The 18,630-nt window shown below is 35.7% G+C and overlaps 2 protein-coding genes across 2 annotated transcripts; both read right to left on the bottom strand.

Moving 5' to 3' along the window:
• Positions 1-6,133: 6,133 nt before the first annotated feature.
• LOC108911163 (chymotrypsin-like) lies at positions 6,134-7,213 on the bottom strand. The gene is made up of 3 exons (XM_018716021.1): positions 7,115-7,213; positions 6,827-6,996; positions 6,134-6,775 (listed from the first exon to the last, which is right to left on the bottom strand). Exons 1-3 carry the CDS (start codon positions 7,178-7,180, stop codon positions 6,181-6,183), a joined length of 831 nt encoding a protein of 276 aa, XP_018571537.1. The 5' UTR covers positions 7,181-7,213; the 3' UTR covers positions 6,134-6,180.
• Positions 7,214-8,106: 893 nt separating this feature from the next.
• LOC108911161 (transmembrane protease serine 9) lies at positions 8,107-16,315 on the bottom strand. The gene is made up of 11 exons (XM_023455544.1): positions 16,225-16,315; positions 15,951-16,174; positions 15,646-15,866; positions 15,201-15,526; positions 11,562-11,782; positions 11,110-11,330; positions 10,727-11,047; positions 9,290-9,384; positions 9,017-9,237; positions 8,714-8,934; positions 8,107-8,487 (listed from the first exon to the last, which is right to left on the bottom strand). Exons 1-11 carry the CDS (start codon positions 16,279-16,281, stop codon positions 8,159-8,161), a joined length of 2,457 nt encoding a protein of 818 aa, XP_023311312.1. The 5' UTR covers positions 16,282-16,315; the 3' UTR covers positions 8,107-8,158.
• Positions 16,316-18,630: the final 2,315 nt, after the last annotated feature.

Raw genomic sequence — 18,630 nt, 5'->3', positions numbered from 1 at the left:
AAGTCCACCTAATATAACACGTAAAATCCAAAATTGCAATAATATATAGGGTGTTCCCTTTAAAATAAGCAAGTTGATGGCGACTTCCGGTATAACCGGAAGTGGTAGGTACATGAACGCCATTATTTTAGTTGAGAAGGGCATGCCCGAAAACCCGGTATCCCATATTTTCAAAATTCAAATCGAAGTAGTCTCTGAAATAATTCTAATGGGCCGTCACCGTGACGGACCTGTATAAGCAGAGAGCAGCTAAGGATGCAACTCATACTGCTAATTATATGCAGAAATTATGAGTTATCTAGAATTCTGTTGACAATTGTATTAATTGCAAAGTAGATGTACACCTTGTTAGAACTGATGGACCTTTAAATTGAAATCATGCGCAATAAAAATGTTTGTAGCATCTTATAAAAGTTAGTTTTGTGCAACCAAATTAAGTAAAATTCAGTATAAAATGTAATTAATGATTTTTTATAGTCATTGCATAATATGTCATTGGTTTTAAATTTGTTTGTGTGATAGCCTGTGGCATTTATTTTTTTCGTTACTACAAAATTTACAACCATTAAAATTCTGCATGCAATAGAATGGGAGCAAAATCTACAAAATGTAGAGTCTTAGAAAATTGTTAATAATAAATACTTATTAACACAATTTTTTATATTATACTCAACATTGCTCTTATATGAATTTTTAACAGTTTTTTTTTCGTGAGATATTTAAAATGCATAAAAAATAGTCGTGTGGCTAGTTCGTCTTGGCAGGATTTTAAGGAAATCTGTTGAGAAATAAAAGTGGAAACGGCGGGCCAGCGCCGGTAACTGAGGTAATGCCGTAATGTCTAAGCCCCATTTCAAGATTCCCGCAGGTGCAATATCCCGCGAACGCAATCTCACGGAATGAAAACTTCCGGGGAATGTGTACTACCGGATAAATTGCATCTTACGTCCCCCTTAAAACATGTCGTTGCGCTCCTTCATTACGACTTCTTTAAGTTCGGCTACGGCCGGAGATGCCTTATTATTAGGGCAAGGACTGCGGTACACAACTATAGAATCAATCCTTAGGTGGCGGACGATGAATCTAGTTGCACTAAGCACGCTTGAAATACGTGCCGCTTCACTATGTTGGTGTATATTACATTAAAATGATCTGTTAAGCAAATTTAGTTACTGACAAAAATCATACTAATCGGTAAAATGTTTGTGCGTTTATATCCGAGGAGGCCCAAACGACCCTCGTTATTATCGGCGATGGCTGATCGCCGATGATAATACTCTGGACGCCCAGAAAATCTCTCCAGTTTCGATTATCGAAAAATAAAAAAAAAACTTCTCACGAAACCCGAAAAATGTAAATACCAGTATAACATCCGATTACAAGTTTCCAACCCATTCCAGGCGACTAAAATCCAAATATGTGCAAAACGCAAAGAGTTGAATTGTCCAAACTGAGCCGAACTTCGTTACAGGACTTGTGCGGACTCATCAAGGAAGGCGACTGAACGTCAACTCTGGTGGAGCCTTGCAGTTCACTAACCAGGACTGGAACTTGGCCAGTACTCCGCAACTCAACCCGTAGGTAAATACACTAGGAACTTGGTAAAAATTCTTGGTTTCACATATTGGACGTAATCCCCGAAATAATGATGACGAAAGGCGATAGCAATAATAAATTAAATGTACGCACAGATGAAAATACATATTGTAACACAGTGTTACCACATATAGACTACAAGCCCACTGGAGATTTTCAAGGGGTCATTTGACAGCATGAATTACTTATAAATCAATACTACCACATATAACAATAACTTTAGAAACTATACCGTCAATTCTTGTTGGTACAGGTGAGTACACAGGTAAGCTAAACCTGTCCACCAAGGGGGGTGGTTTTCGGCAAAACATTTTTGTACGACATTTCTAAAGTGTATAGGTTATACAAAAAAAATGAACCTCGACTAATGCCGTACAAAAATAGCAATACCGGAAGCTTAGGAAAATTTTTGATTTTCTGAAAATTTTGGCCCGGTTTTTGGTGATTTACTACAGTACGGCATTTACAGAGGAAGTTTGAGATTGATACGTAGATAACTTTCTTAATGACGCCGTACGCATCTGCTGATACAGGGAAATGCAGGGCGCAACCCTCTATTTTAGCCCCCATTGTTTCAAGTCATTAAAAAATGTGCGGCATCGATTCCACATGCTTATGGTGGGCAGGTTTAGCTTACCTGTGTACTCACCTGTACCAACGGCATAGTTTCTAAAGTTATTGTTATATGTGGTAGTATTGATTTATAAGTAATTCATGCTGGGTCAAATAACCCCTTGAAAATTTTCGATGGGCTTGTAGTCTAATAAGACGAAGTATCCTTATTGCTAAAAGTATTATAATAAATGAAATATTTTCCTATGTTTTCAACAAATAAAATTCATTTTCTACAATTTATAAAGTCCAAGATTACGTTTTAATAACAGTTCTTGTACACATGTTTCTCTCCTCGTTTATGATTTCTGATTTTAAAGATGAATCATGTGTACCACTTTCCGTGCTCTGCTTATTACTCGCTACTTTCTATTTTTACCAGCGGCGGAGATTACGCGAAGTATATCACCGCGATGAACGCGAGTGAGTACGGCGTAAATCTGCAGGATAACGCCCGCTCCAGGTGCAGGCGATGCCAGATTTTCTTGCTTCCTCTCTGTGCATTTTCCTACTGACGTTCAAAGGATTCATTACGTGCGATTATGTTTTTTTATGTTTCATTAAGTGGATAAGTCTTAATTTGCGACAGAATGATTCCTTATCGTTATATGCAGAATGTTAATTCTGTTAAACTTTAAGCGAACTTTACATTGAAACTGCCCCAATCTGTATTAAAAATATAGAAAACAATATTTCAACTAAAAATCTAAAATAACTGTTGTTTATTTGTGCTAATATTAGAAATTTTTTTTCCATGTTACAAAACCAACAACCATCAATACATTATTTGTATTTCGATACTTCGATGCGCCCCAATAAAAGAAAAACCTTCAACCCCACAAATTCCCGAACGGCTTATTTGCAGAGACGTTGTCGTCGGCAGATCGTCGTTAAAAAATATTTCTATACCCACGTCGATATCTCAATATTTACTTTAGATTACTTTGTCGTCCGCGGAGCGAATAATCGAAGAATAATGTTTATACCCCACAATGGGCACAACTCGCAGCTGGCCCGACCCGGAGAATCGGAACCAATATCATGGCCATGCATCCTGTGCATCCCCTTATTATATTTCACCCGAGTCCTTTGTATTTGCTGGAACAATGGGCGGTATCGGATATTGTTGCCGCCACAATACAACTCCAATATAACGGCCGATTATAAATTCAAAACATTGTTCGCAGAAAGTGTGGTCGGGGGGGCCATATTAATTTATCGCCGCCCTAAATGAGGGCGAGGGGCGTTTTGAGACAGTCTATGATCATCAATAATAGATATTATGAGATAAGTTGGTGAAATTTTCCCTATCAAAAATTAATAATAATAATAGTAATAAAAATAATAACAATTAACATAATTAAAGTAAAATAGGAATCTACCCCCGAACTCAGGTAAAGAAAGAACAGCATTGAGTAGAAAAGAAGGAGAAAGAGAAATAATAGACTTACAAGGACTATGCATCAAACAGATAAATTCCTTAAGATCTGTAACCTGAGGGGTTATTTCTTTATCTATCTATCTATCTATCGTTCTGACCAGTATCATAACGAGTCTGGATTTCACAAGAGTTCACTATTTAATTCTCGAAAGAGAGTTTATAATTATCATAATACTTTAATTAATACGTTGGAACTTAGAAATGTTGTATGTTCAGAGAATGAACTTCAGGCACTTACCCTCTATTGCTTACGTAGAATGTAATTCAGTGGCTGGCTATACAGGGTGACACTGAAGTTGAGAGAAACAAAAGGAAACACCAAAACTTCCAGGAAAGGTTTTAATAACAATAAACAAAACAAACAAAATAACAACACAACGGCTCGAACAACATTATTAGTTAATTTATTTACACGCGACAGCGTACCGAGATTCAGGGAATGCGCGCTCCCTAACAAAATTTGGAAAAACTTTATCCATTATTAATTTTAATTAACTAGCCCGAGACTCTAAAACTAAGTCGACTGCTCAATGTGAAACTCAAGGGAGAACTGACTTTTTCGAGATCTTTCCCGAATTCGACATTTCGCTTCGACACGCCCATTTCTTGGGTTCAGAAGTTTATGTTCTCATCTTATTGGCGGGAACCCTGAATGTCGGGATGCTTTGGCATAACTATGCCATGTTAATAATTTTCTAATGGATTGAATTTACATTTATATAAATAATTATGTGACTTACAAGTAACCCTAGCCTTCCTCTAGCGACTCCGTGTAGCAAATACGGTACGGACTAGTCGATCTCATTTAATCTACTCTTATAGCTTGGAAAATCCGTCAAAAAACCAGCTTATCATATATCTTTCTTTTCCAATCCTTATCAATTTTACAATTTTATTTAATTCTACTTTGGAACCTCTACGCTCTTCTCGTGATTTCGCGCGTTATTAAAAATATGGGTTTCTACGTTGGTGCCTCCCAGACGCAACAGATGACTGTCGCATAACCCCGACTCTAAGTGAACTTGTTAAAAACATTAGTAAATTTCTCCGAAGGACGACTTTACCAACTCTCGATTATTTGTCACGAGATGAGGCAGGATAAAGAGGGATAATCCCCCTCGATCCCAAATCATTGAGGCCAATTTCTAGCCATAGAATAATGGCGCGATTATTTGTGTTGAAGAAAATACTTTATTTTTTGGCCCATCCGTTCCGAGAACTAATAAATAAATGACTACGCGTCCCGGCTTTTGTTACAGATTCTATTTCCATAATAAAAGACAGTCATTACATTACTGTAGTACAAATAGATACAAATTGTACACCTTTAAACTGGGCCATAAAAAAGCAATAATTTCACACTGAAAGGTACTTCAAGAATTTATTTCAACTGCGTGATTTTTATAGCTTGGGGCCAGACAAACAAAATCCATTCCTCGCCATCCACTGTCCTACATACCCCAATAACCTACCCACATCTAACAACTATGACGTACAGTAATGGTAGAAAAATAACTTTTTACACATCCTTACAGCTAGACAAGCAATATTCGATTGTTTTGGACTAAACGGATCCAATTCAGCTACCCCTACAAATATCCAACTAATATGATAGGCAGTGGTGCCACAAAAATGACTCTTTACACATCTCTAGAACAGACAAGTAATATTCAGTTGATTTTGGCCCAAAGTTTCCCTGTTCGAGTTTCAGTTTGCTTTTGCCTGATGGAGCTTCAGTATTTTCAGCAGTTTTCTGGCTTGCCTACCTGCCACAATAGTTGGACGTGATTAGAATTATGGGGATGGGTATGGGAAGGTAGGCTTTGGATTCGTTTGGCCCAAAATCAACGGAATATTCCTTATCTGGCCCTAGAGACATTAAAAAAGACATTTTTCGGCCATCACTACCTATCATACTAGTAGAATGGGGGTCGGTTGTTGGAGCTATATAGCAGTATTTATTTTCTGACAAGCATTATTTACCTCAGAAACAGAAGATGAAAAATACAATCGTGTGTCATCCGCATAGAAATGACTGCAAAACATAATGTATAGAGAGGGGGTCCTAAAATAGAACTTTGGGGCATTCCGATCACATAAATAATAATTAAAAAGTATGGATTGATCTGCAAGACTCACAGAATGCAAAGTGGCAAAGAATATATCGAATGCTTTGCAGAAATCTAAGAAAACAAGTGCAGTAACTTTTACTGTAGCTGCTTCAGTAATAATATCATATGTGCTCTTTAACAAACGACTTAAACAACTAATTATTATTAAGATATACTCGAAGCTGATCATCTATTTCTAAAAAGTTATATAGAACTGGCTATATTGCAACATGCCTTATATTCTTACATTCCACAGGATTGGAAATAGATGGTAAGTGAAATTGAGAGGATTATCATCGATATCATCAACTCCATTACGGTACCTTCATGGTAATCCAAACAGTAGCTACATCTAGGACATTAAAGCAGTAAGAAAACAAAATGCAGATATTTTTATTTAGACGTTATTAGAAAAACATGTTAGGACGTAGTTGTGACATCATTGTTATCTACCAAATCAGTATTCACTTTGATCCAGTCTAGGAAGCTGGAAACTCTTGTGAATACGAAAGGATACCCAGGAATGCAGTACATGACATTCTGGGACGCTATACCGACCTGAACTTGATCCACTACCAACGGCGATCCATAATCCCCAACACAAGGCGACTCCCCTTCGACTGTCTTCATGCAGATATCGTAATTTTTCAAGTCGTTATATACTAGGGTGCATTCCTCATTACTTATGATAGTGTTTTCTAGCGACAGCAACACAGAGGACAAACTGCTGCTGTTGTAGGCGTCTGTCTGTCCCCATCCGCTTACTTTACCGGTTTTGTTAACGTAAGTTTCTTCCGGTTCGTCGCCAGATGGTAGCTTCACCAACTGGATGGAATCGGTAAGGGTAACAGACTCTTCTAGCGCTATCACTGCAATGTCGTTTTCGGAGACGTACGCGGATACGTCTTCTTTGAAATTTTCATGCAGTGTGATGCTTTCGCTTTGTAGTTTTATTTGGGTCGTTTCGATCTCGCTGATATTATGAACACCCAGTATAACCTCCACGAAAGTAGCCCTACAAATATTATTGCTATCGCTATTTGAAGTGAAATGACACTATATTTACCCATAGCCGCAGCGGGCGGCTGTCAGGACGTAACTGGCAGTGATGAGCGATCCTGCGCAGATCCAAGCTGTATTGTCACTTCCGGTGAAGTTAAGGAACACTTGGAACGGTTCTGAATGTGGTGGCACTTCCTCTCCTCCAATGATTCGTGTCCCCGGCAGATTGTTTGACTGAGAAATAAAACGTACTTATAATTTGTATGGGGGAAGGAGCGGTGTATCACTACTTTATAGCCTGCATGCGATTAGTAAACATATCTAGTACCAATGAAATAAATATATTAGTTACCTGTCCAAACAGTGGTAATGAACAAAGCACGAAGATTGGTACAAATATTTTTATTTTGAGCAACATCGTGGTACCTTCTTAATCCCGTAACATACTATAATCTTGGGGTATTAAATCGAATTAATAATGTTATTCTAATCTTTTGAAGTACTTGAGACAATCAAATTTATCGGATTATTTTAATTTTTTCTAATCAGTTTATGATGTAACATGGAAAAATACATCTGCGATTGCCCTGAATTTAAAAAAATATTTGCAAATACGTTATAATCCCTTTAAATCCTACTTTGCTGTAATTTTTTTTGGTAGATTTAGTAGTGATAACATTTGCTAAAACTAATCTATTTTAATTCTTAATCCAACAAACTTTAAGGAGCAAATCTCTGAATGATTTAAATCTAGAAAGTTCTATGAACATGGGGGCCCAAATCGGTAATATTTGAGATGTAGGAATTAAAAAAATATCCTAAAATATTTCTGAAGATATTTGGCGCAGAATGATTAAACTTAGGCTAATGATTTGTCTAACTAAAGTAGAAACAGTAGATTTTTACTTATGATTATTATTATTATTAGTTTAGTTTCTTCATTCTTCGTAAAAGGTTGTTAAAGGTATTTTAGTAAAGACGATTTTTTTTTAATTTCATGCTTATATAACCTTTTTTTGTCTGAAACTATTCAAACAATTGGCTCTTAAAGTGCCTCTATATTTATAAATGTGAAAAATAGTACCTATATTTAGATTTTCCAATATTCATGTTCTTCAGAAAACGTACCAAATCATGTACATCACTAATAAAGTTATAACATTCAATTAACCCTTTTTTATTTTACCTTAAAGTTACTGAGTTGTTTCAAAATAATTCCAAAAATTAGTAATCAACTAAAATTATACGCTTTTTGAGACTAATGAAAGAACTGCACATACAATTACCTAAAATACAGGAATATACTTAGGAACATACCATGAGTCCCAAAATAAAACAAAAATAAACAAAATTCATTAATTTTATTAAAATCGTGCGTACAAATTTTCGGGCAACTCTACAACTTCAAACCGGTTTTTTCTTCGATCCAGCTCAAGTAGCTGGTGATCCTGGTGAAGCCAGAGGGATATCCAGACCGACAACCTGAAGCTCCGTAGGAGACGAGACCGATCAGCATATCGCCATGCACCAAAGGGCCACCAGAATCTCCCTTGCAGGAGCCCACTCCTCCAGTCCCTGAGAGACACAGTTGGGTGTCCTTGACGGTGGCGAAGATGTATCTGCATTGGAAGTTGCTCATAATAGTGCTGTTCACCTGGAGTAGGACTGGAGAGGTCGAGCCGTCACCAGTGGTGCGACCCCATCCGCTTACTCTTGCATTCGCACCTGAAAAATACAAACACGTACAAATAAATGATGGTATTGAATAAATAGAAATGACATGTGGACAACAATAAAGCTGATGGGATGTGTCTTTAACAGTGTTTCTTCTCTAGGGATATATAGGGAACATTATCCTAGAGTTGCCACCTTTTGCAACAGCTTTAGAAGAGATGAAGTCTTTGTAGACAAAAAGAAACTAATAAATTTAATGTTCTAGAACTGACTGTACCTTCGAAAACGTCGGTAACATCGTGAGACGGAAGTGTTGCAACATTGACACAATCGTTGAGTACAACAGCTTGGTCCAACACGATGATTCCAATGTCGTTGTTGATTGTTGATTTGTCAAAGTTTTCGTGGAGGATGAAGGTCTTGCTTTTCAAGGTAATCCTGCAGTTATCAGGTTCTAGTAAATTGTGGGCACCCAGATACATGGTTGCTGTAACGGCGCTGAAATCAAAATTGTAAAAATGGCTCTGTTTTTAACAATAATTGTTGAAACAGGTATTGGTTAGAAATCTTTTTGACTTACCCTTCTATGCAATGGGCAGCTGTCAGGATGTGTTTTGGAGAAATGAGGGATCCGCCACACAACGACGTCTTAGAATTGGTTGAGATGCTTAAGTAAGCTTGGAATGGAATGGAATGTGGGACAGCTTCTACGCCTTGGGTTATTCTTGATGACACATCCTCAGGAATTTGATCAATTAGTGGATCCACATAGAGCCTGTTGAATTCTGCCTCAAAGTCACTCTGTAACAAAACAATTAGTATAAAATACAATAAAAAGGAAGGATGTACTTGCCTTGGGTATAGCCCAAGCTGTTGCCAAGAAGAAGATGCACAAGACCGTCGCCTGCATGTTTGAGTATATCCAGCAAACTAAATAGACAGACATTGCTTCGCTTTTATATTTAGAGTACTATTTAATGAGTCAGATAAGGAGGGCTATTTTGAGTTTTTAGTCAAAAATGGGCATGATAATTGCCATCAATCATAGATCTGTTGATATGTCTGCGACATTTTGTATTTCTCAACAAATCTTTAGCTGATACCAAAAAATCTTTGAAGGTAGGATTAAAAATAATAATGGTTGTATTAACGTCATACGAGTTAAAAATATGTTAAACCTTTGAGTTTGCTTTTTTAAATAAACAATAAATATCTATTTAATTCTCTAATCTATATATTTACGTACAATAATAAATGATTAAAACTATTCCAAAGATTCCATGTACAATGAATCACAATGAATCATCATGAAAAAAAGCTAAATTGTTTCTTTTCGCAAAAATGCTATTTCCGAACATTTAGTAGCAATAAATCGAGTCCGAAGAATTGGAATACAATTTAGATATATTTTTTTACCTGATGATATTGCAGCAAGCAACTATTGCTGGCTAATGTCCCAATCAGCATTGAATTATACATGCAATACCTAGTAGACAGCTGCGATCGTTCGTCAGCCGTAGCCACCCGACATATACATATTATTTGTTTCTATCAGCGACCTTTGGTGTCTTAACTATAGATATGGAGCTAGATTATTCCTTGATTGTCTCACCTACGGTATACTGATGAGATCTAAGAAATTCGCCCGACTGTTTACTAAATATTACTGGTTTATGTTAATACTGATTGGGGTATTGGTCCGTAGAGTAGTTAGTTCTTGCAACATCATCACTTTGAATATTGTTTTGCCTAGTAGCAGCACAGGGTTTGCTTTCCTAGTACCTTTGAAATAGCAGATCGCTCTCTGTCAGCTTGGCCATTTGAAGACCTAGACATTGAGCAGAAGTGACCATTTGTAGATGTAGCATTTACATATCACTTATATTTCTTTTTAGTTGTCATTGAATACATACGTTAAAGGATCAGGAAACATTTGAAGAAACTATTAGGGAAAAGTAAAAGCAAAGCTATTTAGATAATAGTTGATAGCCTTAGTATTAGAGAAGGACAATTAAAGCTTTATACATTTTCTCGATTTTACTTAGAAATTTTGTAAATTAGATTTGCTTCATAGAAAGTTGATTGACTTCTTGAAGAAGATAAAAGTATTAAAATGAAAGACTAGTAAGGAATGTAGCAGCCTTAAAATTGATCTGGTAATAACATGTACTAAATGGTTTGCTCCAATGGAAAATCGAGGTAAAAATAAAGTAGTCGTAATGAAAACAACAGTACGAATAATAATAAATAAGTTTATTTTATCAGAGCTATTCTATGACAAGTTATAAACTCAATCCGGTTTTCTCCTCAATCCAGTCCAGGAAGCTGGTAACTCTGGAGAAGCCAGAAGGATAACCAACAGCACAACCTGTAGCTCCGTAGGAAACGACACCGATCTGAACGTTGTCGTATACTAAAGGACCACCAGAATCTCCCTTGCAAGACCCCACTCCTCCAGTTCCAGAGATGCACAGCATAGAATCTATGACGATGGAATACACTTGCCTGCACTGCGTGTTACTAATAACCGTGCTGTTTACTTCCAGCAGGACCGCTGAGGTTGCCTGGTCACCAGCCACACGGCCCCATCCGCTTAGTTTCACATTTGCACCTAGAGATAGAACACTTTAATGGTACTCCCATAACCACCAAATAGTTTATACACCAACTTACCTACATAGTCTTCTGTTACATCACGAGAAGGCAAGCTTATAACCTTGATGTTTTCGTTGAGTTCCACTTCTGTTTCCAACTCAATCACTCCGATGTCATTGCTGATGTCTGACTTGTTGTAATTTTCGTGACGTATGAGGTGCCGACTTTGTACGATGACCCTGGTGGATTCGGTTTCATGAAGATTGTGACTACCCAAGTATACAGTTGCTGAGATGCCACTAAAACAAAAGAAAACTGTAGATTAAATGTACTATGCTCTTTTGTTAGTTACTATCAGTTTGATAAGCTACTTGGGTTAAAAGGTTCAAGAATTTGGTGTATAATAAAGAAATAGATGATTTGAATATAAGTCTTTTGAGGGAAAATATTGGTAACTAGGTATAAATTAGAATTTGGAAGTAATGAGATGGGAAAATGTTTCGTTATTGCATAAACGGTCTTAAGCTTACCCATCAACGCAATGGCCTGCAGTAAGGATATGCTTTGGAGATATTAAGGATCCACCACACAACCAACTCTTATTTGAACCCGAAACAATTAAGTAGGCCTGGTAGGGAATTGAATGAGGTGAAGCTTCTACTCCATTGGTTATCCTTGACGACAAATCTGGAGGAAGTTTGTTAAATGTTGGGTCAACAGACATAGCTTTAAACTCTGCCTCATCAAGATCCTATAGTGAAGAAGTATTAGGAATCGTTATTCGCATATTTGCAACACATGGAATTAATAATTTTACTTACCGCTGGCAAAGCCAACGCACCAGCAAGGAAGAACAGTACTACCACCTTCATACTTGGATACGTTCAGTGAAATAAAATTAATTAAAAATACCAGGTCCTTTTATATTTGCAATATTTCGAGTAGATAAGATTTTTCTATTTTGTAGTGTTATCAAAATATTCCAAGTATGTTTATTTATTAAGACGGCTGTGAAGTGGTTATCAATCAATTAATTAAAAGTTCGGTATGAGGATTACCAAATGGTTGAACAGTGTTAAGTCGATTTCTAAAAATACACTCTTCTGAGGGTATACGTCGTTCAAAATTTTGAGATTGGTTTCTCTTAAATATCTTATCTTCTTAATAATATCTTAATGCTTTTTGTCTATCTTCTTAATATCTTATTTTAAGGTAAAATCATCATTAGCACAAATTAACAGCCAACATTTTAACTCATCAAAAGAAATAACTTTTATTTGTTTACAATAAATATGGGGGTTGCAGCAGAGGATTGGCTGAGGTTAGGAAGTATGAGCAGTGGAAGCAGATGGATGATATGTCCCCCTGGGATCTTGGGTGAGTATTCAGGAGCAGGAATATACCTGAAAGAAGGTGGTATCCAGGAAAACTTTTTATTGGGTACCTATGTATACCACAGTATTAGCAGAGGTTTTCGCTATTTTGATGGTGACAAGTAAGGAGGGGGTAAGGGACTGTGTAGAAGAGAAAATTTTTATCCGTTCAGGAGTGTTGAGACGCCCTGGGGTTATGGGCCAGATGAAGAGAGGTTGGGTTCCGGTTCATATAGGTATCCCTGGCAACGAGAGGGCAGATCAGTTCGCTGGTCAATGACCTGAACCAGTACTCAGAATTACACAAGGTAGCATTAACGGGTCCTTAATAAATGGGCCTAACAAACATTAGGTCAAAATTGGAGGATGAACAGAGGATGTAGGCAGGTTCATAGCTTCATATATGGGCCTAGTAGATCTAAGACGAGACGGCTGCTGAGCCTTGAATTCATGTCTGAAATGTGGAGAAGGGGATACTCCTATCCATCTTTTGGGACATTTCACAGATTTCGGGAGGATGTAAGGGGATGAGGTGAGGGACCTGCCATGGTTTACAATCCTGGCGTTCGTCAAGGCGTCAGGAAGGTTCGAGAAAGGTCAGAGTCAGACTAAAAGAGCCCACTTATGAGCTATTTGTCAGGCTGAGGCAGCCCACAACCTACTAATGCTGCTACTACTGCTTACGTAAACTTTTATTACCCGACATGGTTAGTTGAGTAAACAGAAATAATAATAAAAAATGGAAATTAGTGCTAATTAAAGCTCGTTAGCGTTATTTTAATGGGACAAAACTTTCTGTTTTCGAGAAAATGTAGTTGGCAAAACTTGTTCCTTTTAATGTATTAAGTACGTGGTTAAAAAGGTGTAGGACACCTTTCTTATCCAGTAACTGCTTTATTCTATAACTTAGAGAACTAAGTTGAGAAAAAGACCTTAGATTAAAGTATTTTTATCTCTTAAGACATTACAGATATATTTTTTATTACTACGAAAATAAATCGTTAATCAAAAGCGTGGTATTAAGTGGATGTGCAAATATTAATATACTTACATTCATTATAATGTTATCCTCGACAAATGTTTCAAATGAATTGAACTGATAATGATTAGATCAGATTACTATTATCCGTCTATTCGTTTGTTTTTAATGAAACACGTTTCTCCTCTCATTCGTCTGCTGATGTAACAGATAAATAAAATTGCATTACATACAAACGCAATTTAAACATTTTTTATTCTTAACCGTTGTATATGAATGTATCAATACAGGATGTTATTTAAGTACGTTACCAAATTTCAAGGAGTGATTCTTAGAGTGATTCTAAGACAAAAAGTTTATATAAACATAGATCCGGTAAATTTTTTTTAAAAATGGTTATTTCGTAAACTTAATAATCCTCTAGCCGATTTTGTTGAAATTTGGTAGTGTAATTTATGGTAGAAAGGGGCTAATTTAGCCCTAACTAGATTAAAATTATTAAGTCCAGTGGCATCCTGGGGAGCACCTTAACTAATATTTTTGAAAAAAAAATGTCTCCACTGACTTTTTTAAAATTTTTATAATTTTTTCGCATTAAGCAACTAAAAATACAACTTTTTTGTTTCCTGAATTTTGTTGAAATTTGGCAGTGTTGTTTATGGTAGAAAGGGGCTAATTTACCCTGACCAGATTAAAAAATTTATTAAGTCCACTGTCAACCCTGGGGACACCTTAACCAATATTTTTGAAAAAAAAATTTTTCTCCACTGACTTTTTTAAAATTTTTATAATTTTTTTCGCATTAAGCAACTAAAAATACAACTTTTTTGTCTCTTTAATTTTTTCATATCTTGCTTCCTTTTTGGAGAAAAAAAAATAAAAATCTTTTTATTGCATGGACAACAAAAAAATATATATTAATTAATAAGGCACAAAATTTTTTTTACCTAATATTAATTTTTATAACAATGTCTAAGACTAGAATAGACTATTGATATGGAAAAAATAACAATATTTTTTGATAGTTTTAATGTTTTATTATGTTGTCCCATTTAACGTTTGACCACGTATTTAAATAACACCCTTTATAATATAAATACGTACGGTATCCTGAGGGCACTTTAACCAATATTTTTGACAAAAAAAATGTGCGCCACTGACTTTTTAAAACTAATAAGGCACAAATATTTTATTTACCTAGCATTAATTTTTATAACAATGTCTAAAACTAGAATAGACTATTGATATATTCAAGGGACAAGTTATATTTTTAGTTGCTTAATGCGAAAAAAATTATAAAAGTTTTAAAAAAGTCCAGTGGCGCACTTTTTTTGCCAAAAATATTTGTTAAGGTGCTCCCCACGACGCCACTGATTCAATAATTTTAATCTAGTTAGGGCTAAGTTAGCCTCTTTCTACCATAAATAACACTGCCCAATTTCAACAAAATCGGCTAAAGGATTAATATTTTTAGGAAATAGCGGTTTTTTGAAAAAGTTTGACAGCTGTATCTTGAAAATGAAGTATTACCGGACCTATGTTTATATAAACTTTTCGTCTTAAAATCACTCGTTAATGTTTGGCCACGTACTTAAATAACACCCTGTATAATATATTACACTGTTGTGTAATAATAAATTTAATGATTCAGGAACTCAAATTTCCTAACACTAAATCGAATTTCAAAAAAGAGAAAAGTTTTTATTTTTTCTGTTCTGCCATTTTTTTAGGTTATCTTTATTTAAGTTAAGTTCTTGAGCAAAAATATATAAAAATATTAAAAGATTTTTATTTAATCAATACATTAATATAAGTTAAAATCTCAAGTCACTATTCTCCTCGATCCAGTCAAGGTAGCTGGTAACCCTAGTAAAGGCAGAGGGGTAACCAGGGAGACAACCTTTGGCCCCGTAGGAGACGATCCCGATGAGGGCGTTGTTATAAACCAAAGGACCACCAGAATCTCCACGGCAAGATCCTACCCCCCCAATTCCTGAGGTACACACATGGGAGTCAATGACGATGCTGTAGACGGAGCCACATTGGAGGTTACTGATCACAGTGCTGTTCACTTCCAGGAGTACCGGTGAAGTCTCTCCATCTCCAGATACCAGGCCCCAACCGCTCATTCTGGCATTTGCCCCTGGAAGAAAAAAGAAATAGATAGATTGCTTCGTTCTTCAATGCCTTAAAAGAAATAAATGTACCATGTACCAAGATAGAATGCATAGAAGAACTGAATTTTAACAATTTGTTGCATACCAACATAATCATCAGTTTCTCCACGTCGTGGCAAAGCTATTACATCGATTGACCCGTTCAGTTCCACAGGATCATCAAACACAATAAGTCCTATGTCATCGCTAATTTTATCTTCGTTGTAATCTTTGTGACGAATCAAATTCTTGGCTTCTACCAGAATTCTGGTTGGTTCTGACTGCTGAAGATTATGAGCACCAAGGTACACCGCTGCCGAAACGGCACTAAAACCAATAAATAGAAGCTAGAGGCACGTGTTAGAAGAAAAAAGGCGGTTGGTCTGGTGAAGTGTTTAAACTCATACTCACTCATCCACGCAGTGACCAGCTGTCAGCACAAGCGTTGGAGATATCAGAGAGCCTCCGCACAACCACCTGCTACCGGTGGAGCTTGTGATGATCAAATAAGCTTGGTAGGGAATCGAGTGTGGAGCAGCTTCTACTCCGTTGGTTATCCTTGGCAGTAGATCAATGGGAAGTTCGTCAACTGAAGGGTCGACGTACATCCTGTTGTACTGTACTTCATCTTGGCCCTAGATTTAAAAAAATAGTAAGGGTGGAAATGAAAATAATCCTTACGTACCTTGGGAAAAGCCCAAGCTGCTACAGAGAAGAAGATACACAGTACCGCTGCCTTCATGACTGAATTTATTGGAGAAACTAAGATGGTTTGCAAAAAATTGCGGTCCTTTTATATTTAGAACTGTGTTAGATGAGGTGAGATAAGAGATCAGTATTTCGAATTTTTTTATCGGTATATTACGCGTGTAAGATACGATAACTGTAATCAATCAATGGCAAAAAAAGTGTTTGGATTAATTAGAAGGTGATGACTCGCAATATATTCTACATTTTGTAAAAATTAAGTGTTGATTTGATTTTTGTTACTATATCTGTAGAGATGTACTGCTAATAGCCCAGTAAATGAAAAAAAAAAAAAAATGTAAAAAAATTCGTTTCAGATTGAAACTTGGTTTAATCGTTAGTTTAGGCAAAAAGAAATAAAATTTCCCAAAAAGTATCGGTTTAAAACAAGATCATTGTTTAAACAAAGGTTATAATGTCAAAATTAACCAAAAATGGAGTTTTTTATCTGTATTAAAAAGCGTTCTCCAACAGGACTATTTGCTTTTGTTTATACTTATAGGTTTTCAAAAAACGCTTCATTTGAGACCTACTAAATTAAAATCCATTAACAATTTAAATAATTGCAAAAAAACAGTGAAATTTGAATTTGATATAAATAGAAGAAAAGAGCATAAATCGTCTCTCAACTGCAGTAAAAGTTGTATTTTGTTACCCTTAAGAAACCCTGAACATTTGGTAAAAAAATATTTATTTGTTTACGAGCTTTTGCATTTGTTTATTAGAAATAGCATTTTTTTTCAATTGCAAAACTGCGGCTGTTAGCGTTATAATAAAGGGCCTTATGGGGGCTCATTTGTTTCGTCTTGACTTATATTTTCAAGATATGCAACTGGAAATTGTAATTTCATAGGCTAACCTCCACAAAAAGGCGTATAAACAAATAGTCCAATTTTTTTATAAGGTTTTTCGTTAATAACTTTGCGAAGAATGAATATTTTTTAAAGCCGNTTTTAATTTATCGTTAATCTTCTAAATAATCCTTGTTTTTCAATGCTAATCGTCTGTTAACTGTTTTAATATTAAATTACATATTATATTTTAAAAAATAATACTATTATATTTTTTTAAATATAACCCTGGCAATTTTATTACATTTTTTGCAAGCCTTCATGACCCTTAATACTGTACTACCTCAGTCCGAACCAAATTGAGACGTTTTGTCTCGAAAAAAATTCATCTTCAATGTATTCGATCCAAATTTACCAAAATTTTTTATTTAGATTTCTATGTTTATTGGATTATCGTACACTCTTAAGTGTCGTTAGACCCTGTGAAATCCACTTAGTTATTTAAACTATTACCATCACACGTTACAATAAAATATTATTCAATAAACATAGAAATATAAATAAAAAATGTAGATAAATTTGTAACGAATACATTGAAGATGAATTTTTTGAGACAAAATGTCTGAAATCTGGTTCGGGCTGAGGCTATTGGAGGTAATGAAGACTTGCGAAAAATGTATTAAAATTTTCAGGGTCGTATTTAAAAAAATGAGGTTGATGATGGTCCTGGAGAGACGAAACGTTACATATAAAAATTGATTATGCCATTCGACAGTGGGCAAAAAATTGCCATGAGAAAGTGCTCTTTTTTCAGTATCACCTCAAACAAAGCTGAAATGAAACAAAAACGGATTTCCAAAATATCGGTTTTATTCAAATATTTCGAAAACTAATCATGTTAGCCTTGATTTTTTAGAGGCATAATGTTGGCCCCATGATTATGCAATTTTGCCTCCATTTAAGCTACTTCATATCTCTTACCGTATTGAATGCGAGGAGTAACCTTGAAAACATGAGCCATTTCTCAACTTATGTAGAAAGCCCGGACACAAAATGAAAAACAATAAATTTGGTACAGGAAACAACGGTCTTTCAAATGAAACAAAAAAAAAATTAAAGATGACCCATATTCCGATTTTTTATGCTGAAGATAGGGTAAAATTTGCATAAAATTTTTTTTTTGGCATTTTTGCCATCCTCTGCTTTCCTCCTGAATTTTTTAAATTAAGCGCACCTAGACACTAATGTAGACTACTATTGGGAAAATTATTGCCTGATTTAAATTGCCGCATCTTTAAGTTATTTATGATTTATTATTGTGGTTATTGTGATGGTCATTATTTCAGGAACTGATTTTTTTGCTCAACTTTGGCACCAATTTGCAATTTGGGTATGACTACAATTGCTTTTTTATTTGCACGACTGGATGTGGCACAAAAAGTTGTCCTATTCAGCTAAATTTCATCCTTCTTCGTTGATCCTAACTGAAAACACAAGCATTCAAAGTAGGGGGATTTTGGAGTAGGCGCTTGATCATTGCAAGATGGTCCTCT

This window comes from Anoplophora glabripennis, unplaced genomic scaffold, assembly GCF_000390285.2.
Source record: "Anoplophora glabripennis isolate ALB-LARVAE unplaced genomic scaffold, Agla_2.0 scaffold754, whole genome shotgun sequence".
NCBI classification, from domain to species: Eukaryota; Metazoa; Arthropoda; class Insecta; order Coleoptera; family Cerambycidae; genus Anoplophora; species Anoplophora glabripennis.
Note: the sequence above shows the minus strand (reverse complement) of the source record. Positions and strands in the feature narration are given on the sequence as shown.

Bases quoted from the DNA above. Each gene is read 5' to 3' on its own strand.
- LOC108911163 (XM_018716021.1), bottom strand. From the start codon at position 7,180: ATGTTGCTCAAAATAAAAATATTTGTACCAATCTTCGTGCTTTGTTCA. The intron at 6,997-7,114 runs GTAACTAATATA...TTTATTTCTCAG, and splicing joins CATTACCACTGTTTGGACAG to TCAAACAATCTGCCGGGGAC. The intron at 6,776-6,826 runs GTAAATATAGTG...TAATATTTGTAG, and splicing joins GCCGCCCGCTGCGGCTATGG to GGCTACTTTCGTGGAGGTTA.
- LOC108911161 (XM_023455544.1), bottom strand. From the start codon at position 16,281: ATGAAGGCAGCGGTACTGTGTATCTTCTTCTCTGTAGCAGCTTGGGCT. The intron at 8,935-9,016 runs GTAAGTCAAAAA...TTTTGATTTCAG, and splicing joins GCTGCCCATTGCATAGAAGG to CGCCGTTACAGCAACCATGT. The intron at 8,488-8,713 runs GTACAGTCAGTT...TGTATTTTTCAG, and splicing joins TGTTACCGACGTTTTCGAAG to GTGCGAATGCAAGAGTAAGC.